General features: G+C 52.1%; 2 protein-coding genes across 3 annotated transcripts in view; one reads left to right on the top strand and one right to left on the bottom strand.

Annotated features, from left to right (window-relative positions):
- The window catches only part of IFT122 (intraflagellar transport 122), a 429,684-nt gene that overhangs the window by 56,752 nt on the left and 346,483 nt on the right, over positions 1 to 26,449 (top strand). The gene's annotated exons all lie outside the window — the stretch shown is intronic.
- PLXND1 (plexin D1) overlaps positions 1 to 26,449 on the bottom strand; it is a 74,704-nt gene that overhangs the window by 11,407 nt on the left and 36,848 nt on the right. Inside the window, exons 12-27 of the mRNA XM_061455989.1 lie at positions 25,068 to 25,231; positions 23,213 to 23,364; positions 22,872 to 22,971; positions 20,163 to 20,302; positions 19,478 to 19,645; positions 17,169 to 17,259; positions 16,750 to 17,025; positions 15,692 to 15,841; positions 12,585 to 12,699; positions 11,439 to 11,546; positions 10,674 to 10,786; positions 9,395 to 9,502; positions 8,171 to 8,301; positions 7,555 to 7,753; positions 1,861 to 2,007; positions 352 to 508 (exon numbers count right to left, since the gene is read on the bottom strand). Coding sequence (XP_061311973.1) covers positions 352 to 508; positions 1,861 to 2,007; positions 7,555 to 7,753; positions 8,171 to 8,301; positions 9,395 to 9,502; positions 10,674 to 10,786; positions 11,439 to 11,546; positions 12,585 to 12,699; positions 15,692 to 15,841; positions 16,750 to 17,025; positions 17,169 to 17,259; positions 19,478 to 19,645; positions 20,163 to 20,302; positions 22,872 to 22,971; positions 23,213 to 23,364; positions 25,068 to 25,231 — 2,319 coding nt within the window. The remainder of the gene's footprint in view (positions 1 to 351; positions 509 to 1,860; positions 2,008 to 7,554; positions 7,754 to 8,170; positions 8,302 to 9,394; positions 9,503 to 10,673; positions 10,787 to 11,438; positions 11,547 to 12,584; positions 12,700 to 15,691; positions 15,842 to 16,749; positions 17,026 to 17,168; positions 17,260 to 19,477; positions 19,646 to 20,162; positions 20,303 to 22,871; positions 22,972 to 23,212; positions 23,365 to 25,067; positions 25,232 to 26,449) is intronic.

Below are 26,449 nucleotides of genomic sequence, written 5' to 3'. Positions count from 1 at the left end.
TTAACAAGCCATCTCCAGGCTCAGGGGTGCTTAGAGGGTACCTGTTCTGGAGTCCAGACTGCAGGCTTTAAAGGCTCCAAGCATCCCCCCGCTCCACTTGGGCTTTCCTAAAGCTTCTTTCCAGTTATGTGCCCTGTTATTTCTGTCCACCAATACTGGTCCCACCACACATTCCTGAAGACCACCAACAGGAAAGGCTGCCCTGAGATCTGCTGTCCTAACTTAAAACATCTGCCCTCTGGTCAGTGCTGCTTCACCCACAACCCTCAAACAGACACAAGAGGTACCATGCAGTGGCAGGTGCTTTCCCTCATTTTAAGGACTGTCTGGTCCAATGCATCTGGTTCTTACCAAGGTCGACATCTTCCACCCTTGGCCACTGGGAATAGGGGACGTTCTTGCAGAAGGCCTCCAGAATCTTCTCCTTCACTTGGCTGAGCGTGTCTGTGTCCATGGCCCTGACGCTAAGGGAGTCCATGCCACAGCCTTGGAAGGAGACGTTGAGGTTCTGCAGGCAGAGGCTGAGTCAGAGGTGTCCTGCCCGGGTCTGCCAGCTCCTGAGGACGCCCGCACAGCTCCCCCTGTGCCCCACACTGCTGGAAATGGCTGAACAAATGTCACCATCCAGGCTTCACCCTCCAGAGAGGCTGAGTTACACCCCAGGGGGCTGCCGGCCCAGAGCCAAGACACGGGGACTGACACTGACACGTCTCCTGCCGCTGCCAGGCTTCACCCTGGGACAGCCCCAGCTCCTCAGCCTGTGTCCTCTGCTTCCCTGAGAGAAACCCTGCGCCGTCCTTGAGTGGTGAACGCAATCCCAGTGCCATCCTGCTGCCCGCCCAGTCAGCCCGGGGCCAGGAGCTCAGGTACCAGGAGCATTGCTTGTGCTCGGGCAGAGCTGCCTCCCAGAAGGACCCTGGTACATGTGAGAGTTATCTGCAAATGCTGCATCTCAGTATCAGCACCCCTGACTATGGGCACTGTGAATGTGCAGGTGAAGTCCAATTTTCTCCACAGCATTAATGAAGATGTCATTTCACACTCGACACTGTGCAGGTGGGTTTTGCATCAGAGGCTAGCAGCAATGCTGAGACTGCCATCACATATCCCCTGCAGCTGCTGCCCCTTCTTTGCCAAGTGGGAAGCGGCTGCACTTCCCCTGCTCACACTCATGGAGTTACCTCTGCTGAGAGCGCCAACACCCTGCGCCTGCTGCTCATCCCCAGCTTTGCTCTGTACATTTACAGGTCAATTCATAACAGGAATCTGCAGAGGATGTGGAAGCTCGAACCTGCTCTGAGTTATGGTGATGCACATCCGGGGTAACCTCCTGACTGCAGCAAAGCTGCTCCAGATTTATGCCAGGTAATTGAAAGCAGGATTTGACCGAGGCTCTGGAAAGGTGTCTGTTGAATCCTGTGTCAGGCACAGAAGGGACCTGGGCCCTCCACATGCACAGCCCTGGCTGCTCTGGTCCCACAGGAGACATTCCGCAGAGCCACTCTCAGCACCGCTCCTGTGACCTGGGCAGAGCCCTCACCCCGGGTGCCAGGTCTGCAGCCAGCACTTCCCCGCTGCTAGTGAAGATGCTTTTTTGCCAGGATCGATAAACCTGCTGCTTTAACTGAATGTGGCAGAACAAATTTTGTCACCTCCCTCCACCATCCGTCTGAGACACTTCAGTGACCCACCAAGGGACAGACATGGAAGCACAGTCATGAGCCTTGTTCTGCAGTCGTGAGCTTAGGCAGTGGCAAGGTGTCTGGCAGGGATACGGTTTATGTGTCTATCCCACCTGCATGGGTACCTCACCGGCCTCATGCACAATTGCCCCCATCAGAACCAGGTCTAGGAACTCACCCTCGGCTTTGCCTCGATGTTCTCCCTCAGGAGCCATTCCTCGTTCAGGGTGTACCTGGCCTTCCCAGTAATGGCGTCGATGGAGCCTTTGTTAATCTGCTGTTTGATCGCACAGATCAGCAGGAAGAAGGGCTCGCCGACTGTCTCCTGGGGGAAGGAGAGAAGACTCAGTGAGCAAATGGAGCTGCTGGTGGTGATTCCTTCCAGCAGTGTGGCCGGGACACTGACAGTGCCCCTGCATGCTGGGGATAGGACCGGTCCAGCCCAGGCACTGGGAACCCATTGGTCCCCCAGCTCCCCCCAGCATCTCTCTGCAGCTGCTCAGAAGTTTTCAGACTTGTGGCAATGTGACAGCACTGATGGGGAAGAGGAGACAAGAGCCGATGAGAGCCACAGGCTGTGTTGGGGAGGGTGAACTGTGCCTGTCACATCAACATGCCCCATCCAACTGCTGCGGCTCCCTGTTAGCACCGCTGCCTCACGGGCAGAGTGCCTGGTACAGCTCAGGAGGGGGCACATGTGTAGCTGTGTGGAGTGGGGATGTGCATGCACGGCGCTCAGCAAACACAAATGTGCATTAATTTACATGTGAAATTACACAGGAACCTCAGGGAGAATCTGGCATAGGCCGGTACAGAGATGTTTCTTGCAGTCTGACAGGACACAGACTGCACAAGGTACTGCACTCAGCAGCACAAGGATGGGGCTGATGTGCACAAAATCCAGTCCTGCAGAGATACTAGGGTGCCCAGCTTTGTCATGGAGATATCAGCAGAACCCCTCTTTGCACTCCCTGGTCTGCCACTGAAATCCATGGAAGTGAGCCCACTGTGTGTGCCTGTGGCCCTGGGAACTGGTGCTCATACTTCTCATACCACAGCAGAGCCCCGATCACAGCAAGGCAGAAAGGATCAGGGTCAACAAGCTGTTCCCATGCGACAGCAAGCAAACACACCATTTAACTCCTTACATTCATCAAACTTCATCTTACAGGAGAGAGGTGAACTGTGACACTGCTGCAAGGAAAACAAAACCACAACAGGGACCAGCTATTTGCGATGCGGTTCAGATACATGGTTTCATGCCAGAGTCTGATCCACTTCTGTCTGCTGTGCTGATGTGCAAGTAAAACATAAGGTATTTTCTTAAGAAACCTTTTGGTGCTCGAGTACATCTCATTCTCCCCAGTGTTCATGTGCAATTTTCTTCCAATGAGGCAAGTGCAAATTATTGCACATTTATGTACTTTCTGAGCATCACACACCCTGCACAAGCATTGCTGCCATCTGAAATCATACACACAACAACAGATACCAAATGATTTGGGTATTTCTCAGCTAGGAGCTGCTAAATCCTGTTCAATCTGCTTCTTAATTAAGACAGTGATTCTTTTATTCTAATTGCCCTATAATTGCTAAAGCAATTAGTTGGATGTTAATTTGGATGTGGCTGCATTCGGCGCAGTAAGCCCCTGGCAGTGTGGTAGGTGGGCACACACCATCTGTGCCAACGGGGCACCCGCTTCGTTTTCTGAGAACAACTTCTTTTACGACCACAGGGAAGCTCCTTGGGGTTTAATGGCTTCTTGCAATGCCCCTGAGCACGCAGCATGAAATGGGTGCTGCAGCAGAGCTGCCAGTCTGGAAATGGAGGAAGGCATGGCTTCCAGAGAGCAGAGAAAGATGTGAAGTCACGGGCATGAGGAGGAGATAAGGAGTGGAGAAAGTGTCAGGAGACATACAGAAGAGTTAGTTTCTGGCAGAAAGGCAGGAGATAACAAGCAAGGAGATGATGACACCAGTATCCCCAAGGGGACATCCTCAGCCTGCAGTACCTGCCTTCCCCATAGTGTGAGTGGGGAGCCCTGCCAAGCTGACCCTACACAGAGTGCTGACAGACCCCAGAGATGACCCTGCTACCAACAGGAACGCTGCTTCTGTCCCATGTGTGTGAGCAGGCAGCAGGGACGAACCCAAGACTGAACTGAGCACCGGGTTTTGGAGCCTGCCCTGTCCCAGCGTGGGAAGCTCCAGCTCCGGCCGCAGCGAGATGTGAGGGGGCTGCCAACAGCTACGCGGCTGCCTCCAAAAACATCGTCCTGCTGATACAGGAGCTCTTCAAGGCTTGAACCCAGCTCTGCTCGGGTAAAGCTGTGCGGGACGGGGCACACTGAACGTGCAGGAGCAGGAGCAGCCCCGGCCTGGCCAGGTGGGAAACGCTAGCGCTCGGCTGGCGAGATCCTATTTCTGCTTGGGTTTATGGCTTTCAGGCTCAGGAACCGTGGGATGTTATGGAAATGTGCAACAGTGCTAATCAGACAGCAGATTTTAAAGAGGGGAAAGAAGGGCTGGCAGACAGGGACTAGAGATAAAATGGCAAACTTGGAAACCTCCAGCATTGTTCAGAAAACTCATCTGGAAATGAATCAAAACTGTCTTTGGATTTGGCTGGTTGGGAGAAAGGAAGTTTAACTTGAAGAGATCAGTGCTGATTCAGGATAAAAAAATACTTAAAAAAACACAGTCTGGGGCCTTTTTTCCTCCTATTGTGAATGTATTTTAATGAGACTTCATTTTCATTTCTGACTGAACTGTTACGGGCTCTTAAAGCTACCCAGGGCACTGAAATAACTTTGCAGTAATGGGAAGCACAGTTCAGGCTGGCATCACTTGAACTGTTTCACGCACATGAGCGTAGGAGGCCTTGGGTTTTATATGCTTGGGAAAAAAAAGAGTTTAGAGCCCAGGCTGGATTCACATGTTGCTGCCCTATTAAAGAGGCTGACAAGTCATTAGAGATGTCCTCCCAGGAACACCACAGCCATTTCCAAAGTGCCTTGGTGAGGCTGGGGTGGGAAAAGCACAGAGAACAGCTGCTTATCCCAAGTGCCTGCTAATTTGGGGGTTATTATCTGTTTGCATTCTGTGAAGAACCAAGCCTCAGCTCCATCCCACACGCGAAACTTTGGGAAGCTTGGACCCAGACCTGAATTCCAGGACGTTAATTTTCCTTCTGTTCCCAGTCCCCTGATCCTGTTAGGAGCCAGGCACAGTGGTATCACAGCGTCTCATGGGAAAGGCTTTTTCTTCCAGTGTTTTCCACCAAAGCTGTAGCAGCAAGTAGAGACATGGACTGCTTTATCTCCACTTCTCACTGGCTTCTACAGAAACAGGGGTCTGCATCGGCTGTGCAGAGGCTGCAAGTTTCCTCTGACTCTGGCCCCAGAAAGCCTCCTGCTAGGTCTTCATTACATCTCCTGCCCGCACTGAGCCAAAGCTCCCTGTCAGAGTGGTGACTCCATCGCCTTCAGGTGCCCTGCACATGTTCAGACCACGAGTGACTGTGGCCTGCAACTCCTTCCCAGCTGAAGACAGCTCCTTCAAATCATTCTCCCCAAAACACAAATGGACGGACTGTTAGGCAGAGCATTAATACGAAACAAATGTTTTGAGCATGTAGCGCTGACTTACAAGGGAAAATACAAGCACTTGGAATTTTTCCACTGCACAATGGCAGGGACCTTTGCAGCAGCTGTTTCAAATAGAGGTTGTGATTAATGGGGATAATTCAGGAATGAAAACCAGACCCATCGTCACACGGCTGACAGGCCAGTGCTACAGGCAGGCGGGCAGCCTTTCTTTTTAACCAAGAAAGGCCTCTGTGAAGGCAAAAGAGTTTGATCCAGAGGAACGCAAGGCACATGGGAGGCATTTGACTATTGCTAGTATTTAAATCACAGCCCTGAGCTGAAACCATCCAGATACAAGGAGGTGTCCGGGGAGGCTGGAGCTCCTCACCACCTCTGAACTGTGCACCGTGCCCGTTGCTCCTCACCAGGACACAGCTGCACAGCGTGCCCATTGCTCCTCACCAGGACCGAGCTGCACTGAGTGCCCATTGCTCCTCACCAGGACCCAGCTGCACAGCGTGCCCATTGCTCCTCACCAGGACCCAGCTGCACTGAGTGCCCATTACTCCTCACCAGGACCCAGCTGCACAGCGTGCCCATTGCTCCTCACCAGGACCGAGCTGCACTGAGTGCCCATTGCTCCTCACCAGGACCGAGCTGCACTGAGTGCCCATTGCTCCTCACTAGGACCAAGCTGCACTGAGTGTCCATTGCTCCTTACTAGGACCAACTGCACAGCGTGCCCATTGCTCCTCACCAGGACTGAGCTGCACAGCGTGCCCATTGCTCTTCACCAGGACTGAGCTGCACAGCGTGCCCATTGCTCCTCACCAGGACTGAGCTGCACAGCGTGCCCATTGCTCCTCACCAGGACTGAGCTGCACAGCGTGCCCATTGCTCTTCACCAGGACTGAGCTGCACAGCATGCCCATTGCTCCTCACCAGGACTGAGCTGCACAGCGTGCCCATTGCTCTTCACCAGGACTGAGCTGCACAGCGTGCCCATTGCTCCTCACCAGGACCGAGCTGCACTGAGTGCCCAAGCCTTGGGCCCACGTGATAGGATTCAACTTTTTCCTCTTTTTTTTTTGTCTTTCCTTTTCCCTGAGAAAGCCTTCTTGCACAATGTCCATTTTTAGCACACACTGGAGCTGGATCAGATGCCTCACATGTGGTCTCCACTCTCCAGAAGGAGAGATCAGCACTTTTTTTTCCTCCAGCGGTTTAACTACAGGCAGAAAAACTGAAGATTAAAACCTCCCTCACTAATTCACTCTTTTCCGCTCTTACAGGCTGGGCCGTGCTGCATCGGCACAGCCACCCTCATTTGCTCCTGTAACTTTTCTTTCATTATTCTGGCTAATTGTGTGAGCTAAAATGAAAGATTATGAACGACAAAACCATGGGCTTTAGGACAGAAAGCGATCATCAGCTGGGATCAGAAGACATTATGATACGTATGAGGACAATGCAGTATTGCTTCTGTGGCTATAGCAAACACTTTGGGAAAAGAGATTTTTCAAAGGCTTTTTCAAGGCTCTGCCCTGTGGGTATAATGGGGTGTCCTCCAATTAACTGCCATGGAATCAATTAAGTTATTGCTCAATTCTTCTGGGAAATTCCAACCAGAACTGGCAGGCATTGGAGATAAAGCACTGAGCAGATGGACTGTTGATGTGCTCTGAGATGCCAAATAGATTCCTTTTCGTTACCATCGGAAGACAGTCAAGCTTCTGGGACAGACATCCCCCTTCTCCTGCTAAGATCCGCCTAGTTGGTGCGGAACACCAGGACATCTCCTGCGTGAGAAGCCCCATATACCAACGGGCACCGGCATGGAGCAGCCCCGGCACCACCATGCCTCCTGACAATGCTGAATGGGCTGGCAGCCAGCAGCACGGCTGCGGGAGCTGGGCAAAGCAAACAACAAATAACTGGAACAGTTTCCAAAACCTCATCCCATTCTGGTTACTTTTCAACTCCCTACGGCTCTCTTCTCAAGCATGGCGAAAACGCTGCTTCGTGCTCTGGCCTTGGCAAAGGCCACCGCAAAGTCTGGTCTCACCAAATCCCCAGGCAGAAGGGGAGAAGCAACTGAACTTAGGGTTGCTTTTCCACACTTGAACCTTTCAATACACCGGAGTTTGTCAACCACTAATGACCATGCAAGTGGCAGTGTTCGCCACTTGAGGTCTTTAGGTCCTCAGCTGCCCCACACATCCCTCACTACCACTGCACACAGTGCTGAGCTGGCACCCACAGCAGCAGTGGTCTGGATCTCTTACTCTGAGATAGCTGTACATGCAGATGGACATCCAGTTGGTGAGCATCTTCTCCACCACAGATTCCGTTCTCCTCAGCATCAGCTTGGGGTTTTTGGAAGCTGAAGCATCTATTAGATCCACCAAGAGGTCCTTCATGATGCTGGTGTAATACTCCAGTTTCCCATGCAACGCAATAGTAAGCAGGGAGGCCAGGTTACATCTGAAACACAGAAATGTGCATGCCTCAAGCACAAATCCAATGAGACCAAACTGCTGACTGCCTTAAAAAACCCCAGAACACAAAGGCAGTATTCAAGGCAATTTTCATCAGCCTTCTCAATGGTGTCAAAACTTCAAACCCTCTTTCAGTGCTGCAGGATCTTGGATCAGCTCCCACCCTTTTACTGGTAAGCCGAGTGTTCAGAGATACCTTCATGAGCGAGTTGCTCATTGTACCTTTTGGTGCTTTTCAGGATAATGGAGGTTTATGGCCATCCGTTTCTAATAGAAACGTGGGAGGCAAGTGCAGCTCAACCTTCAGCTGAAGAGCATGCTCCAGCCATGGGCTGGATTGCTCACAGGTTAGGCATAAACCAGTTTCCTCCGGCTGCCAGGTCTTTTGCTCTGAAGCTCATACCTGTCTCTAACAGCAAAGTCCTTCTGTTGCTCGAGAGCATGGACAAACACAATGAGGAAGTGCTTGTTGTTGAGTAAGGTGGAGAACAGCGAGATTCCTTCTTCCATATTGGGTCTGCAGTTTTCAGGGATCTAAAGGAAAAATAGAAAGCAGAGTAAGAAAACCCCTGGCTGTTGTTTTCCTCTAGCTTTTATACATCCTGACTGCAAGGATGTCCCTGCTGAAGGCGGAGGTGCTGAACTGAAGACCCCTTACTCCCCCTGCTCGGCACAATCCAGCAGCTTGCTTTCCTGGAGAGGGCACAACTGTATGTGATACACAGCTGTATCAGAAGCAGCTTGCTCAGGGGCTTTGCCAGTGGCAGTGCCCATTCCTCTCTGTTCAGCACCTGGGAGGCTACCTGGAGTACCGTGGCCAGTTCTGGGCTCCCCACTACAACAAGGATGTTGGCAAAGTGGAGCAAGTGCAGCTGAGGGCTGCTAAAACAGTTATTGGGTGTACAGGGAGAGGTGGAGAGGGCTGGGTTTGGTGAGCCTTCAGGAAAAGTTCTAATGGGGGATCGTACTGCAGTCTTCAGCTACCCCATAGGAGGGCAGAGAAGACAGAGCCAGACTCTTCTATGCTGGCACAGGGCTAGGACGAGAGGGAAGGGACAGCAGATGGAGCATCGAACACTGATTAAATATAAGGAAGGAAGTTTTCACCCTTAAGGTGGTTGGACAATGGAACAGGGCCCCAAGAGGCTGTGGAACTTCCATACTTGAACACACTTGACACAGCTGGACAAGGCCCTCAGCAACCTCATCTACTTGGAGCTGCTCTAAGCAGATTTCCCTTCCAACCTCTGATCCTTCAATTCCTATTTCTTGTCCACATGAAACCCAGCTCTGGGACAACAGCAGCTTTTACCAAGTACTGCTTGGGAGGAATCTCATTTATGATGAACTGTGCCCAGGACTGAGGTGACACAGTACGATACACCCAGGGAGAAAAGACCACAACAGAGCTGGGGAGGATCTCAGGACAATGATCCATCATGCGAGAGCACATCCACAGAGATGCCTTCTCCAAACAGCCAAAGCTAATCCGATGCTGGTATGTGTTAATTGCTTTGAGTGATCAAGCATCCCCCATGCACCACAAGAAGATACCCAGCACTGTCAACACACACGACTACAGTTAGCAACCACTCGAAAGCATTTGTTCTGTTAGTGGGTTACTCACTTTCCATTCCCCCACCAGGAGCGGATGAGTTTCCTGGACCTGGGAGCCCACCTGGGAGTTGAGCTGCTGGGATGGCAGGATGTAGCACTCCTCGTAGAGTGAGGAACACTGCAACCAAGCACAGCGTTAGGGGAGGGCTCTGCACTCGGCCGGGGACGTCCTCGCTTGCCGTGCACCGAAAGGGAACAAGACAGAGACTTGTAATTGGGACTGAGGACCGCCCACTCTGCACTGGTATGGTTTATAAAGCCTTTAAACACTTTGCAAGAGCCTCTTGAATGAGCAAACACCACAAGAGAGGGGGGAGGCAGATGTGTGCGCAGACACAAGGCTGTTAGGGTAGGGAGACTGCAAATAGACTAATTTGACAGCTAGAAAAACCCCAGAAGAGAAAGCATTATAGAAGACTTAAGTCAAAATAGAGCAGTACTGGGTGTTTTAACATATGTAACTTTTGAAACAGATGGGAAAAATGTATAAATCTCTAGCATTCGTATAGCAGCCTGAGTCTTGAAGACTGCAGTGTGCTGATATGTAGAGATTGGGTAACTGAAAAACCTGAGTAATAACTCCTAATGAAACACTCTGCAGTCATAAATCATCATCTCACTCCTCACCACTGAAATGCAACTGCCTCGGGGGTGAAATACAGCCGCTGTTAAGGGCGCGCAGCGACGCAGCCGAGCAGCCCGTGACAGGAATTACGGCACCGGCGTGTCTGGTGTGGCCCCAGAGGAGGACTCTGGGTAGACAGACTGGGACTGGGTGCCCATGGGGAGTCTACTGGGAGCACCAGGCACCCAGCCTTTGACAGAGAGGAAGGGGGAGACGAGGCATTCAATGAGCCCCTGAGGACTGGCAGAGCAGCAGGGAATGCTCGGTGGCACACTGGAGGGAACAAAAAGCCCCTTCTCCCTGAATGCCAATGGCAGATACACCATTCAGCCTCAGCTGAACAGAGTGGGGTGACACTGGAGCCCCTGGGGACAAGGGGGAGTCCCCAGTCCCTTCTGCTCATGTCACAGAGGGTGTTCAACAGCATCCAGTGGGTGAGCCAGAGCCACGGCCAGCCTCCTGCCATGTGCAAGCTTCATACCCAGGGGTTGTGGCTCTGCTTTTGATGATAACTGAGGCTGAAATATGTGACAAATAAATATACAACAGTGGAATTATCTTGTTACACAGTAATACCCCTATAGCAGAGGGGAAGCAGAGCCCTGATCTGGTTAGGAAGAACCTGGGAGCAATCAGGTGCCAGTGAAACCCGGTACTGCCTTACTTTGGGGAAGAATGTCCGGGTGACAAAGTGCTTGTACTCCAGGAACGGGATCCCCTGGCTGCGGTTTAACTCCTTGGTCAGGTCTGTCATGTCTGTCTGCAGCTCCGCAAAACCTTACACAAAGAGACCCGCAGATGGTGAGAGCTCCGAAACACCAACAGCTGAGGCAGCAGCAGGCTGGCACCAAGATATGTGGCACATCTCAGCTCTGCCTCCTCCAGCCTTTCCCTAGAGTGGGCTGCCGCAGGTTTTCTCAGCGAGCAGCAGATCAGTGTCAGGGTTTAACCATGAGCACTCCACAGCACGTCCTGCAGCACTGACAGGGGGAATGCCAGCCCTGCCTGCAGGAGCACAGCCCCGTCGCTGGTCCTGCAGGACCCCAGCCTGTGCTGCAGCCACGTACCACGGGGACAGAGGCAGATGCTCGTGGCTTCTCCCACTGCTCTAGCAGCAGCGTTCTGCAATTCCTGTTGCACCCACCCATAGAGCACACCGATTAGTGTGGCCTTCAAGCAACCCTCTGACATGGCCAAGGGCCCTTAACCCTGCTTGCCCAAGTCAGGCAGCAAGACAGCAGCAGAGTCACCCTTCCAGCCTTTGAGCCCCATTCACAAACCCTGCCAAAGCTCAAAGGTAATGACAGAAATTCTCCTATAAATAATACTATAAACTTCTACTGAGTAGAAGGTGAATGGCTTCAAGCTGCTATTCCGCCATCTCCCTCCCAGTTCTGGCTCCTCCTTGGCACCCGGCATGGTGACTTACCTTTGCGGATTTCCTCCCGGATCTGTGACTCCATCTCCTCCATCTGGAGCAGGGTTTTCTGCCAGTAGCGCTCGGCTCTGCGGCTCTTTGTGCAAAACACAAAGAGAGCTGGAAAAGAGGAAGGGAACAAGCCTGTTGGAGTAGGGCTTAGGAGCAGCTGCAGCTAAGATCAGAGCGGTCCGCTGCTGGCATGGGTGCAGAAAGCTAAATCCAGTGTTGGTTTAACACCTACAACAAGACTGGTATCTGATCAGGCAGTGGTCGATTATCTGTAAATAAGTAAAACCAGCTGGAATTTAATGACCGTGCTGTAGCTGTCATCTCCAGTTTAGGTCTGGGCTGTCTGCATTCAGCTCAACTGTATATTAATGTATTCCAGCTGATTAATGAATACAGATTTTAAGATGTTTACCACCTGTATTACAGTGTTCATGTCTGACAGTCTGCCCGTGCCACCAGAAATATGTTTCTAATGACGGGTGGTGCCTTAAATAAATAGTGTGCATTAAAACCTTTACTAAAAATAAATTAAATCCTATTAGAAACACCTCATTTGCTGTGAGCTGGCAGATTCCTTCTGCACAGGGTTTGCTGGGCACGCGATGAGGAGCTGCCCAAGCCAGAGGACACAGGTGTGTTGCACTGCTCCCAGTGAGCTGGGCAAACTGTTGCGTCTGCTCCAGGTCTGCAGCTATGGATGCTCGCTCTGTTCTTCGTACTCTTTGCCAGGTGGCTGTCACTGGCTGTTGTTGATGACAGGACCTTGAGCTAGGTGGACCTTTGGGATGGTCTGGGACGGTCATGCCTGTGAGTAAGCCCTGCTCATGTCAGTATGAGCCCAAAACCAGTTTCTCACACTCTATTTTGTATTATCATAGCTACTAAGTGTTTGGGGGAAAAGAGTAAGTTCATAAATATCACAGGCTCAAGTAACAGAGTTGAGCTATGGATTCAGCCAGCAAATACTCCATGCTACAGGAAGCTTTGATCCTGGGTACTGGCTTGATCCATACAAAGAAGAGTGATACTTGCACCCAGACCAGTTTCAGAAGTTTCTTAACATGTGAGTGAGCCATTTTCCCCCCTCCACATGCAAAGAGAAAAAACCTCAGCACAGCCTAGAAACTCATTGTTTTGTTCCCTTACCTACAACAGAGAGAACCAGCAAGATGCTGCAGATGACAATGGAGACGATGATTGCGGTCTCTCCTCCCCCAAGGTGCAGCATTGCAATTGTGTAGTTGAACTTTCCCACTTGGATCTAGAGGAGAGAGGGAGGAAAAGCAGGAGCTCAGCAGCACGTTGCCAAGCAGCTCAGAGGTTGAGCAAGCAGGGACCATGGGGCAGCACTCAGCAGACCTTCGCCTATCCTAAGGCCACCACAGGGACTCATGTCACAGCCCCACCGAACCCACCCCAGAACACAAGAAACCCTTTTCTTAGGGAGCTCACCATACCATAGAGTGCTGCCTAGACTCCTTTTACTAGAAAACCACTTGCACTAAACATCTGACTTTGTTACGCCTCTGAAAGGCCTTTGATCTGCTCCAAAACCAGAACTGCTGCCACTCAGGAGAAGGAAGGAAAAGAAACTTTCAGGTCTTTGAAATACAAGTAAGGGAAAGTTTGGTTTTGTTTTTTTAAAGTTTAACTTTTGAAATAAAGTAAGAGAATAAAAACAAATAATAATGGGACCAGAGACAAGTAATGATCTTGTGGCTGAAGCAGTGGACTGGGTGTCAGAAGTGCTGGCTCTGCTCCCAACCCATACTTCTTGTGACACCAAGCACAAACCACTTGAGCTCAGTTCTGCGGTCTCCTGATCAGCAGAAGGGAGGAGACCAACACGCACACCACAGGCAGGCTGCTGAGTTTATTTGGTGCTGTTTATAAACGGCTCTTTAGATCCCTGGGATGAAAGGGTGCAACAGCATCATCTGATAAGGAGAACTCATGACCACGCAAGTCTTTTGCTCCGGAACTGTGAGTTTCACTTCTCTCAAGGAATGAGAAGCAAGAAAAACTTGAGGGGAAAAAAACAAAAACAAAAAAAAAACACTCAAAACCCCCAAACTGAAATGAGGTCAGGAAGAGGTGGAATCACCTTATGATTGCATCTGTGTCATGGAGCACCTCCAGGAAAGGTGCACTGCCATTAAAGTCAGCTCTCAGCAGCGGGGACAAAGTCCTTCCCACCACATTCACGCATCAGGCAATGTGTAGCACACAGCTCCATACCCACCGGGAAATCTCAGCCCTTGCTTTTGGGAGCACTGCTGAGGGCACCAGTGCTGCCAGCCAAAGACACCCAGACAAGGCTGGAGCTCTGGCCACACCTGCTGCCTCCATGGGCAAGAGAGGAAGGAAAGCCTCATGTGGGCAGCTCCAGCTGCCAGCACCTGGAGCCAGGGGAACCTTCAGCACCTCCAGCCACCAGTGCTGGACACATGGACTGGCTCCCCTGACTCCAAGCCCCAACATGCCCTTGTACCAGCCCCAGATGGGCTCTGACACTGATGGTTTCTGGGGTGGTGCCTCCAGCAAACCCAGACCAAAACTAAGCTCCAGCTCACCTACTGCACTCCCCAAAATGCTGCTTGAAAGTGATCTCCAAAACACAGGGAGGCTTAGGAGCCCCATCTTCATCACCAGCTCCTTTTCTCTACAGACAGCTCTTACTGCCCTGTACAACTTGCTAACATGGACCTTCACAGAATCGCCATACCCAAAATCAGGGTCAGAATTCAGATCACCATTGGGACACATTTTCAAGGGCTGTTTTCCTGTGTTCTGACCACTGCAGATGGGAGCTCTACCACCTAAACAAGAACAGACTGGGCAGTCACAGCAACAGGCATCAGCTCCCCAGCAGAATTTGCATCAGCGGCCCCTGGCTGCTGCCCTGGCTGCAGGTCAGGCAGGGACCACTGTGCTGTGCTATCAAAGCTGCTACGAGTGTTGTAAAGGCAGCTGCTGCTGTGAAGGGGCAAGGAGGAGATAACTCCAACCATGTACAAAGGTCCAATACATGTGCACAGACATGATAAGAGTTGATTGTTCAGCTGCACTCTCACTGCTGGTACACTCTTAATAGCTATGTGATACTTCAGGGCTGGGTATCATTCTCCTGCTTCCTAAGGACCTGCTAGTTCATTGCCTGGAATGTTTTATGTCAAACCAAGACTAGCAAACTCATAAATTGCTTTTCTTCCCCAAAGGGATTTTCCTGTTCCTCAGTTGTAACTAAAAACAAAATACCCTATTTAAAATTTCCATTAAAATGACTTGGGAAATTCTGCTACTTCTGCATTTCCATGTTCCCAGTTTGCAGCAGAATTTCATACACCACAGCTTGTAATCAGTAAACTGGACGAGCCTGTCAGTGAACTGGTGGTGCATTTTCATGCTGTTCTTCCAGGCAGCACAAGCCCACAGCTTCTGCAACTCCCTTACAGCCTTCCTCCTCCTCCTCCCTGCCATGCCGCAAGCTCCCACCCGTTCACAGTTAAACACAAGGGGGCTGCAGGGTCTCAGACCATGAAGACGAAGGCATTTTCTCTCCAGATATGAAGAGGCAAAATCACATCCCTATGTGGCAATGGGCTGCAGATGACATGAGGGAAACTGAGGGCAAGAAGAGCAGGTAAGAACAGCCCTTCATGGAAAGGACACTAACAAAGTGCTGTGAATTCTGCAGACACAAAGAGGAACAAGAGCCCTGAACACCAAACACTTCACGGTGACAAATGGCAGTCCCTGGGAAGCAACACAAAACCTTCCAGCCCTGTGCACTGCTCCTGCCCTGCCCAGCCACACACAGGGACCCATCTCCAGTGGTTCACTGCAGCTTGGTGAGGGTGAACCCTCACACCCACTTGTAGCCCCTGTGCTGGCCGTAGGAGGCCAGCTGGAGGAGAGCTGCATGGAAGTCCCCAAACGTGTCTCATGAGGGGCACAATTACAGCAAGTGACGAACCCTCACGTGCCCGGAGCTCACAGCGCCTTACACAAGAGCTGACAAAATCCCCCCAGCTCACAGCCCAGCTCCTCACCGGTGCCCATGATGCGGAGTGGGCAGCCCCTCTCCATGACTTGGGGCAGCCTCAGCACCCACTGCTCCTGCATCCCGGCAGCGAGCTGCCAGCCGAGGTGCTCTGTCCACCTCCCATGGGGGCAGCATTCCACCCATGCCTGCCGGGTTTGCACTGGGACCCCTGTGCCCGTGCCCAGAGCGTGGAGGCTCCGGGACTCACCGTCACCGGGAGCTGCCTGTCCGAGGTGCTCAGTGACTCGTTGACAGAGCAGTGGATGACTTTGTCCGAAACAATCTGGATCTCACACGAGATAAGGCCAATCTTCACTTGGTACTCGTTGCTTTCCAGGCCCAGGCTGTCAGGCTCTTTCTAATGACAAAAATAGAACCAGGATGTCAGTCTTTAGAGCAGCAGTCAAAATTGCAATGGATTTTCCTGCCTTACTTTCCGTATTCCCTGCTGGTTTTGAGACCTGGGAGGACTCTCCATCATGAAGGACGTTTTTCCAGCCCTTCACGGGAAACCCAGAACTGGGCCATTCCCCATTTTCCTGCTTCCCATTCCTCACTCAGCATGGGGCACAGGACGAGCAAGCCCCTCGTGGAACCTGGAAAAATCTGCTTTTGATCTGCTCTGCTGTGCACTGAAGATAAGGATCTAAGCGCCCACCTGGGAGAGGGGAAGGATGTACAGAGGAGATAGCCAGGGGATGTGTCTGCAGAGCCTGAGAACGGGGGAGTGAGTTTCTGAAGCACGTTGCAAGCAGTGAGGATATCCTGCGGTGAACAATGGCCTTTGAATTACTGTTGCACATTGTCCAAGCCACTCAATTGCTGTACCCTGACTTCCTTGTTAACTCAGCTGAATTCAGTAGCCAAAAGAGAAGAATGCATGACCTGTTTCTGCAAGAATAAATACCTATTGTCAGGACCTTCTGGAGCACCTGCCTGATTTCAGGCCAGTGCATTACCATTCTCTTTCATATACCCAGTATTTTATTTAGCTTCTTGCTACTACATCCTCCAAAGGCAGCGCTCTGCAACCATGCCTCCAAGGGCATCCTCAGGTCAGGCTGTGTCTCCTGGTGAAGAGATGCAGGTGCAGCGGACTGAGCAAGAACTACCAGCTCCTGTATCATTCCTGCCTCTCCCATCCTCATCCATCCCCCATCTCTCTCCTGCCTGTGTGGACAGTCACAGTGTTGAGACTGAAGAGCTTCCCAGTGGGGAGCATGCAGCACCCCGAAAGAAGCAGAGCTGTTAACGCCACGCTCTCACATGTATAACCAGGGTTAAGGGCTCGCCAGGATGGTGCTTGATCCACTTCTCCTTCTTGGCTGTGAAGAACTGGGGGTCAGCATAGTACTCCAGGCTGAACTTGCTGATGTGCAAGGCCTCCTCGGGGTACATCTCCTCATCCAGAGCCGGACGGTCATCTGTGTAGAGGCGACCATTGAGATAGAAATCGACGGGTGCAGGCTTGCTCCCCACAGTGATGTTGGAGGCAGCAGGAGAGGGGCAGGTGATGATGGTGTCGGTGTGAACCTTGCAGCTCTGACAGCAGGAGAGAGCACACACGTCAAACCCTGACATCTTGAGTGCTCCCACCCAGCCCTGCTCCCAGCCCAGTCTGTAGCAGGTGCCCAGGCCTCAGCTTGACACCCTGGTTACTGGGCAATACCCGGGGGGACACCCACCGTCGGCTCTCTGCCAATGCCTCGGACCACCATGGACACGTTCTGGACCAGTTCAAAGCCTCTTCCTTCCAGGGTGATGATCCTGCCGCCGCTTTGACGAGAAGGGAACAAAGAGAGGGTCACTGCAGAGACAACCCAGCAGCGAGGCGCAGTGGCTGGGTCTCCCTGCTGCCATTTTCCCAGGGATGTTTCCCAGGTGCGTGAGCAGAAAGCATAACCCAGCAGCCTGAGCCTTCTTCCTACTCACGGCAAGCATCCACACTGCTGCCAAGACATCAGGGAAGGAAGGAGGAGCAGTGGCTGCTATGGTGGAAAGCTGCAGAAATCTGCCCCCTCACTCCCACTCCCCAGAGGAGCAGCCAGCCTCTGCCTGCTGGTGTACACAGCAGGTTGCCCAGGCCACCAACAGTGTAAGAGATGAACCTCCAACCCCTCAAAGCAAGGGCCAGGAGATATTCCCTCACTGTCTCCACACGACCTGCAGAGAACTGTGAATCCTGGAGAGGGAAGAGCCCCCTTTAATGCTGACAGGGATCCTGCATCTCCCAGACACTTCTGATTTAGATCAGAATGTGAAGTCGTTTTGTGTTTTGGATCTGCTGCCTGGGGAATGTGAAACATGGGCCTCTCAATGTGAAATCAATTAATGACAGTGACGAGAGGACCCTGATGCTCTGCTAGGCAGGGCAAGGGATGGAGAACTGGCACTGCGTTTCTGCCCTGGACAGCAGAAGCTACAACCTGGATTTACCTTCCCCTTTCTTCACATCACATCTGATCTATTCAGAGCATCTGTCATGGAAGTCAGGACTTATAAATGCCATTATCTGAGGACCACTCCAGACACAGTGACTTTGGGCCCAAGGTTCTCTGAAATCTGGGGGTATTACTACGCATTTACGATCCGAGTTTTTAACTAAGGGCCTGTCACATCTGCAGACAAGTTTACAACTTCTGTTCTGTTTTAAACTTCGCTTACATGGATTATTTTAGCAGCATGGCAAGATAAATCAGATCTGGCTAAATTTTTACACAAGTTAATGACCCCTCATGCTCAGCAGCCCAGCAAGGCACCAGAGCAGTGGGGCTACACGAGCCACCAAGTAGTCTGATGAGTGAGACTGCTGTCATGCTCCCGGTGGAATGCAATTTTGCTGTAAATACTAAGAAAGCAGACCAAGGTGACAGAGAAATACCCTGGTGGTTTCCTTTGTGAATGTGGGCACTGACATTCTTCCACTGTCTCTGTGTTCAGATACCGCTCTCACCACTCAGCTCAGTTCGCAAGCCTACGAGGAGCTGAGGTTGGCTGAGTCACTGCTGCGCCTTGTCATTAACTTTCCCACAGCCCAAATCTTTGGTGATGCACTTGGGAATGCTGAGACACGGCTTTGCTCCAAGGGGATCAGACCATCAGAGTCGCAACAGCACTGCTGTCACCATGGTTCTGCAGGCTCAGGCACTGGGCTCTTGGGTTTCTTGGTCAGCCCTGGGTTTCCCAGGCTGCACAGCCAAGGAAGGTGGGATTTCACCATGGTATCCAAAGGAACAGGAGCCTGAGAGCTCCACAGAGAGACATGAAATTAAAAGCAACACGCTTTGAAAATGAAATACCATCACCAGGGAAAGCTGAAATCCAAAATTACAAATCTCAGCTTATCCTCCAACAGTTTTACTGCCGAGAAAAATCCTCAGGGTCTCATACAGCCCACCTGAACCCCCCTAAAGCACCCACCAGGTGTGCATGGTGCAGTTACCGTGTCCTAAATGCACTGAAATGAGCTACAGAGAGTCCTGGTGTGTGAGATCTCTTCTGCTCCTGCTGAGGCACACTGAAGCACATTGAGAGCTGTGGTGCCCTTTCATACCTATCTGCAAGGCACAAGCTGGTACAAGGGCTGAGAAAGCTCCTTTCTGCCTACAGGACCCTCTCCTGCCAGCCTGGAGCTCACCCTCTCTTTTGCAGGTAGACGCAGATTTGGTGCCAGCTCTGAAATGGAAGTCAGGATGCTGCAATAGTGTGGCATGGGCCCCAGTACCAAACCCTGCCTCCTGGTTGTGCTTCAGGGTCTCCTGACATGGGGTTTGCTCAGGATCTACTCTGCATCTGGATGGCTTGAATGACAGGCAGGGCAAGCCTGCGCTGCCTGCACCAGCCTATACCAGGTACTCCAGTTAGGTCCAGGCTTTGATGGGAGAACCCTGTTCACTTTTCAGTCAGCAAAAATTAAGGGGCTGATCTCAACAAAGGTCACAAAGGAAAGCTCAGGTCCCGGCAGCTCGGCTGTCTGCTGGGGGAGGCACATTACCTGATCTGGCTCTTCTTGGGGTTGATGTCTGATATAATCGGGTTCTTCTCATACTTGAAGGTGATGTTGTAGCTGGCACAAGACTTGTTCTCGAACTGAACGCAGACTCGCACGGCCGTGGTGAGCTCCGCAGAGGGCATGGTGCAGGTGATGGTGCTGGCATTGCGGCTGCATTGGGAAAGCCGGGTAAGCTGCAAGGAGCCAGGGCAGGCAGAGCACGGGAGCCTGGCCCCATGGACCTGAGCACCCCCCCAGGAGCAAGGCAGATGGCAGACATGGGCAAGAAGGAGTTCCCAGTCTCATGCCAATCCCTGTTAACTACATTGCTTACTAACGAGCAATCTCAGCCTTTATCACCTCAGGCTGCCAGACTGAGTTGCCATCCAGCCAAAGGGAAACAGCACACTCCTAATTCTAACCACTGACAAGAGAGGAACATACAGGAGGAGAGTTTTCTTCACCGCTCCAGGAACACCAGCCTGACAGGTGCTGGAAATGGAGGCAGCAGCCAAGTGGGCTGCTGGGGATGCTGCACTGGCTCCAAGGCTTAGCAGTAATATGCAGTGATTCCCCCATGTCCCCATCAAACCCCCAGCTCTTCCTGACCTCCCTGGGGACAATGCCACCCTTCCTAACACTTGGCTCTTGTCACTAGATCAGGGCCAGCCCCTAGACCCAGTCCCACCTGAGGTCAGTGCACTGCCTGGAGGTATTGACCAGGACACGGAGCTCGGAGCCGACATCCAGCCTGCTGCCTCTGATGGTCACTCTGGTTCCTCCTGCCTTCGGGCCATTGAGGGGAGCTATAGACTGCACCAAAGGAAGCTAAAAACAAAGGGGACATCTGATTTCTGGCCTGGCAAATTCACAGCTGGATACTCCACATTGCACATGGGAATTGCTTCAGTAAATTTAAGTATCCAGTACTGTCAGGCTCTAATATAGCAGCACAGCAAAAGCTTTCACTGGCAGGGTTTCAGAACAGGGGAAGAAGTGCAAGCGCTGAGGAGTGAGATCATGTAAACCTCTGTGATCCCTAAATTGTGGCAATAAATGAGACATGAGCCCAACTGGATCCCAGACCCCACCAGTCCCTCGAGATTTCCAACAGAAGGTCCAGAGATGGCGACAGCTCAGGAAAGGAAATTTCTCACTCATCCCAGCTCCCACCATCTCTGCCCTTCCAGATATATTTCTTCCTGAATATGAAGATAATGCTGAAGCCCCACTGGATGACGGCTTTGAGATCTGTGAAAACAGCCACATGGCTCTACATAATTGAATATCAAACTCCTCCTTAAGGAACCTTCAAATCCGAATCTCTGGAGGTGACAGGAAGTTACTTTGCCTCTCGCCATTTTCAGCAGAAATTAGCATGTGTGTTATCTGCATCTGCAGCCCCTGCAAATCTTCCTGAGATTCATGAGCTGGAGGCTTTGATAACTAATGCAGCGCTGAGCCCTTGCAGCGCCTACACCGTGCGCCCCAGCAGAGTCTGCTGGGCAGCCGCCCTGCTCGGGTGCGAGCAGGACACCGAGGGCAGAGTGAACAGTTATGTCAAGGCCCTTCCATAGGGCTGTTGGTAATTCCCTGTCAAGCACTGCAAGGCACAGGCTGGGGCCGGCCAGAGCTGCTCCCCTCCTCCTTGCTGCAGCCATCGAGCAGAACTGCAGCAGCGTTCTGAGGAGGGATGAGCTGCTCCACTCCACCTGGTACAGATGCCCTTCCCTGTCAATCTCAGCCACAAACATCCTTATTAAGAGCTACCCTTGCCCTTGTCCTATGCTCAGCCATTTCCACTGCTGTTTCTGATCATTACCCATTTCCACAGGATTCATTTTGTTAATTTGTGTTTCTGAGTGCCTGCAGGCAGCTGCCTCCTGCCCTTGGCCCCTAACCTGTGCATTCAAATGTGCACTTACAACAACAGCAAAGAGGATTATTCATGTTCCCCAAAGCCCTTCAGCTCTTCCCTTTGGCAAGAGCCAGGGCTACTGCTCTCTGAGCACTGCCAGCACGGATTGCCTCCAGCGCCACTTTGGCCAATTCACCTCATCCATAGCCTGCTATAATGTTCTGGAGAGGTCTGTTGATAACGTTTTGCTCTCCTCCTCAGCAGAATCACAGCTGAATTCTGTCCTCTAGATACATCTAATGGGGACCTTGAAAGCTGTAGCACATAGGAAATATTTGGTATTTTACAAAGAACCTTCTTTGGAAGGGCACTTCTAAAAGTCTTAAATCAGATAAATTGCTATCAGTGCTCAGGTGTCAGCGAGACCAGCCATGCATGGCATAGTCTACTCCATCTTAATGCCATCATATGCGAGAGGAGAATCAAGAGAACTCAAGAGTGTTGCTTAGTTTGTAAAGGGGATGGGAGTCACTTTTGGTGTGGCACACACCACCAGCTACGCATCGTGCAGCTCCCCACACGTGTGCACAAAGCAGGGCACTCTCCCACCTCTACCCCAAGCTTTGCTGACATACGCAGACACAAGACAGCTTTGTGCTGTGCCCCCCCAGCAGAAACTGGCTCCTCACTCCCAGGAGGACAGCCTTCTCCTTCAGCCTGCCAGGAGCTGCAGCACAGAGCTGTCGCAGACCTGGTTTGAGTTCAGGAACTGGCTTTTGCTCCTGTTGCTTTGCTTATCACTGCTGCTTCTACAGGTGCTTCCTGAAAGGGCTTTTCCTTGCATGGAGAAAGCCCATGAAGGAGTGCCCAGCCCTTTCCCACTCTTGGAGCCTTCCTTCTCTTTATCAACCAGACAATAGCCCAGCAATGAGTGATGTGCCCAGTCAGCACACAACCTTGTGACAACGCACCAGAGACCCCAAACCCAAAGTCTGTCACTGGGCTGTACCCCCTGGCACCTTGCTCCAGACTGCTGGATCACTGAGAGACTTTGGATGTGAACATGGATGTCTGGAAACGCTGGGAATGCATGCAAAAAATAAGACAATCTCTACAGCAAAATAAATCAGTTCTAAATAGCACGAGTCCATGTGTGAGTCCATGGTATATAACTTAACTTACACAGCACAAGGAGACTTTGCAAGCCTTAAAAAATCTCACAGATTGTAAGGACGAGGAAGAAAAGGTATCTCCTTCCAATAGCAGGAGAGTGATACAGCCAGGATGAGGGAGAAACCTCTGCAGGAGCCGAAATGGGGCTGAGGTTGTGCCTGACGACACCACGGCTGCAGTCCTGCCTGGGTGTGCCAGACCTCGCCCAGGTAACCACGGGTGAGGAGACGCATCTGCTGCTCCTCGAGGACCCCGACATGTTTGTCCTGATCCTCCTTCAGAGCCAGTTGGGGGGGGGCAGCGGCTGTGGGCTTGTTTTAAGGGGTGCAGGAACCACCAAAGAAACATCCAGGAGCAGCTACTCACCACGTAGGAGTACCGCTCCCTGGACTTCCCCTCCCGGCTCACATTCACTGTCACCACATCCGAAAATGCCTCCTGCGCCTCTCCGGTCTGGCATACGATCCTGCGGATGGGGAAGGGGAGGCTGGCAGTGCTGCTGGTGGCACAGTGCTGCTGGTGGCACAGGGGCTGCCCCGCAGCACTGAGCCTGGCACAAGGCACCACATCCCACCCACAGCATGTCCCCATCCCCATCCTGCCCAGGGTGCAGCGCCAGGGCAGGAGCGGGGCGAGCGATGGGGGCCGGACAGCACAGGCAGGGGACACGAAGGGGAGAGGGGCCCCGCAGCTGCCCCGACACTCACGCCTCGGACACGACGTATCTGGCGGGCAGCGGGGCGCACGGCACGCTGCCGATCCGCACGGCGCCCACGACGTCGCTGAAGCGTCGGCCCAGGTTCCTCCCGCGGATGGTCAGCAGGGTGCCCCCCTCCAGCGGCCCACGCAGAGGCTCGATCTGCGGCACCGAGGCACAGGTCGGAGGGGAACCACCAGGAAGCTTCTTGCCTTCACCCCTGTGCCCGTCCCACCTTCCACTCGCCCCCCACCGTGAGGAAGACAGAATTGCTCCTGCTCGCTCCAGCACACCCAGCACCATGCTCCACTTGCTGCAGCTTTGCCAACAAGGAACCATTGCACTTCTGTGCTGGGTTTGGTCAGGGCTTGCTCCAGCTGCAGACACGTCTGGGGTGAAACAGCACTCCTTCCACACCACAGCTTGGAATGGAGTTGGGGCAGAAACAAACCCAGAGGAGGGGTGCTAGTGTGGAAGAGTCCTGCCATCACATTTCTAAGGGCTGTTCTGAACAGAGCAAGACCCTTCAGGACAAGAATAAGACAAAAAGCATCCTGATGCACGGAGCGTGGCCAAGCCACCAGCACTGCAGCCCCCTGGGGTGCAGGACAAGCCCACCACTGCGGGAGAAGGTTGTCCCCCATCCATCTCTTACACCAATGGTGTTTCACTCCACCACTGCGAGGGGACGGTGCTGGTGTGATGCTGCTCCAGCGCATGAGGGGCATCATCGGGCAGCGTGACTGCATTGTTCAGCGGGTGAGACAAACCCTTCCTACTCAGAAATGTCTGATCCCTTCACAAAGGCACAGGCACACAAAGCCAGCGCAATGCTTTACTGCAGCAGCCGGCCAGGGCTGCTCAGGACCCACTCCCGGGCTCGTGCCCTCCTTCACCCACTGCATTGCCCCCTCCAGAAGGGCTCTGCGGGGGCCCCTCTGCTTGCGTGACTCTGGAGGGTTTGGATCTACCAGCTGCTGTTTGCTGAGGAAACAGCGGCAGAGTCCTGTGGCCCTCTGCCACCTGAACCCTGGTTTCCTTCCATTATTTTCTGGTGAGGTGCTGATAACACTTGGTGTGTGCTGGGGCAGGACAGGCCCCTCCTGCCATTAGGAGAGGGGAGAGGCAAGCGATGGGGACCCTGCAGTCCCTCCAGGGGAGGGTGCCGTGTTATAGCACCTGGATTTTGAGCAGCTATCCCTACACACCTCCCTACACACAGAAATCCCATATCCTTGCCCATTTTGATGTTCACATTAGCAGTTTTGACTCTCCAGCTTCTCCCTTCCTAACGAGCTCATTTTAAGATTTCCTCTATATACTTTCTTTACTGCTTGTCAGGAGCAAATGTGTTGGCTCATTTCATGCCTCTAAGCAGTACCCTAGGTCCAAATGCCCCCGACCAACTGTTCATTCAACTATAATTTAAATAAAACTCATTTCAAAATGATAATGCAAAAGGTCCCTCTGCCACTCTTCATCTCGACAGAAGTGCACAGCAACGTGCAAGGAGATAGTACTTATGTTCACGTTTCAGCTACGCTCCATTAAATGCTGATCCTGGTAAGAATCCTTCACCAACCCTACAAATCGTTCTTGCTTTTACCAACCCCAGGAACTTTGGGACATTGCAACTGGGCTGCTGCTTTTCCCCCTAACATGATAAAGATTGGATCTTGTCACCAGCAAGATGTCCTTGGCACTGGGTGACTCAATGGCATAGAAACAGTAATTCAGTGCTGGTCTTGACCCCGTCCAGCATCAGGGACAAAGTGCGGTCCCTCCCCTGCCCCAGGGGCCCGGCACAGCCGGTGACAGCCCCTGCACACCTGCCTTGTGCTCTCCACGTCCCATCCGTGTCTCACCTTCTTAATCTCTGGAGCAGGGCAGGCATCTGAGAGCTGGGGGCTCTCGCTGTGCAGGCGGCAGCTGGAGCTGCTCTCGCTCCAGATGCAGCGGTGCCCCAGGTCCTCCCTCCCCAGGCACTGGGAACAGTCGGCGCTCCCGGTCGCGCAGTTGTACACCTCCACTAAACCACCAGAGACAACAGTAAGAGTCAGCTCCTGGGCCTGGGGCTTTGCTTAGCTTGAGGCAGTCAAACATACCCCCTTTTACATCCCCCCCCAGCTACATTAATCCAAGTAACATCTGAAATCCAGTGTATTCCAGAGCAGCTTGCACATATAGTGAGATGAGGCAGCTCTTGGCTGCCATCCTGAAGATTTCCCAGAAGGACTGGGTGCTTGTTCTCACTGCAATATAATTTAGCACTTTCTTTTCCTTTTTCTTCCCCTTGAAAAACAAACAACACCCAAACTCGGAACCTTTTGTCAATTTATGCTACATGTTTCCAACTCTCAGCATCCACATGGGAAGCTGCTTGGCAAAGCTGGCTCCATCCTGTTAGCAAAGCAATCACATTGCTTCCACACTCTGACAGAAATTGGATGGCTGCAGTGCTTTGTACAGCGTTTACAGTTCCTTCCCTTCCCCCTGGTGACCACGGGCCCCTTTCATTGACTTCTCCCTTCAGATCTGCTCAGCTCAGCTTCCACATCTTTTTCCTACATGGCTTTCACCTCTTCATTAGCTGGTGCCCGAGGTTACATTTCCTCTCCAGCCTAAAGACTTCTGCCGCTGGAGTGTGGGCATCCGCTGAGATAAACAGCCAGAAACACTCAGGAAACGTTATTTTCACGCCCAGCTCCCCAGAGGAGTCTTTGCAGGAGAACATAAAATAAAGAAACAGCCCCATTTTGCAATTCTGTTCACGGAAGGATCTCAAGATGCTTCATAAGCCACTAATGAACCCTCAGCCCTCAGCAGCCCACCTGTGCTCGCGTTAATGAAACGTCCCCGGCACCGAGGGACTCTCCCAGTCTCCACAAAAAATGAGTTTATTTCTTTCACCTTGCCTTGAGTCCACCCAGTGAGTTGCACTGGTTGGTTTTCCACCCCACAGCAATGAGCTGGGGCTCCTTTGGTGGGCTACCAGAACACAGTCTACAATAAATGCTAATAAATATTGAAGTACTAAACACTAATAACACTAATTCCACTAGCGAAGTACGAAAGATGCACACATTTATAATGGGCCCAGCAGATCTCTCTCTCTGCTCACGAGACAGCCTCTCTATTTCACTCTCACCAATCTGATCAAGGCGAGGAGGAGCCGGAGCCGTGCAACGGTCCCATGGGATCTCCAAATATTCTGGCAAATTCAGACTGATGCAAGCAGAGCCTCTGA

The sequence above is a fragment of the Pezoporus flaviventris genome, unplaced genomic scaffold (assembly GCF_033815535.1).
Source record: "Pezoporus flaviventris isolate CSIRO_AGI_PZ_B2104156 unplaced genomic scaffold, CSIRO_AGI_Pfla_v1 ptg000021l, whole genome shotgun sequence".
Taxonomy (NCBI): Eukaryota; Metazoa; Chordata; class Aves; order Psittaciformes; family Psittacidae; genus Pezoporus; species Pezoporus flaviventris.
The sequence above is the reverse complement of the archived record's forward strand: the minus strand, read 5'-3'. Positions and strand labels throughout refer to the sequence as shown.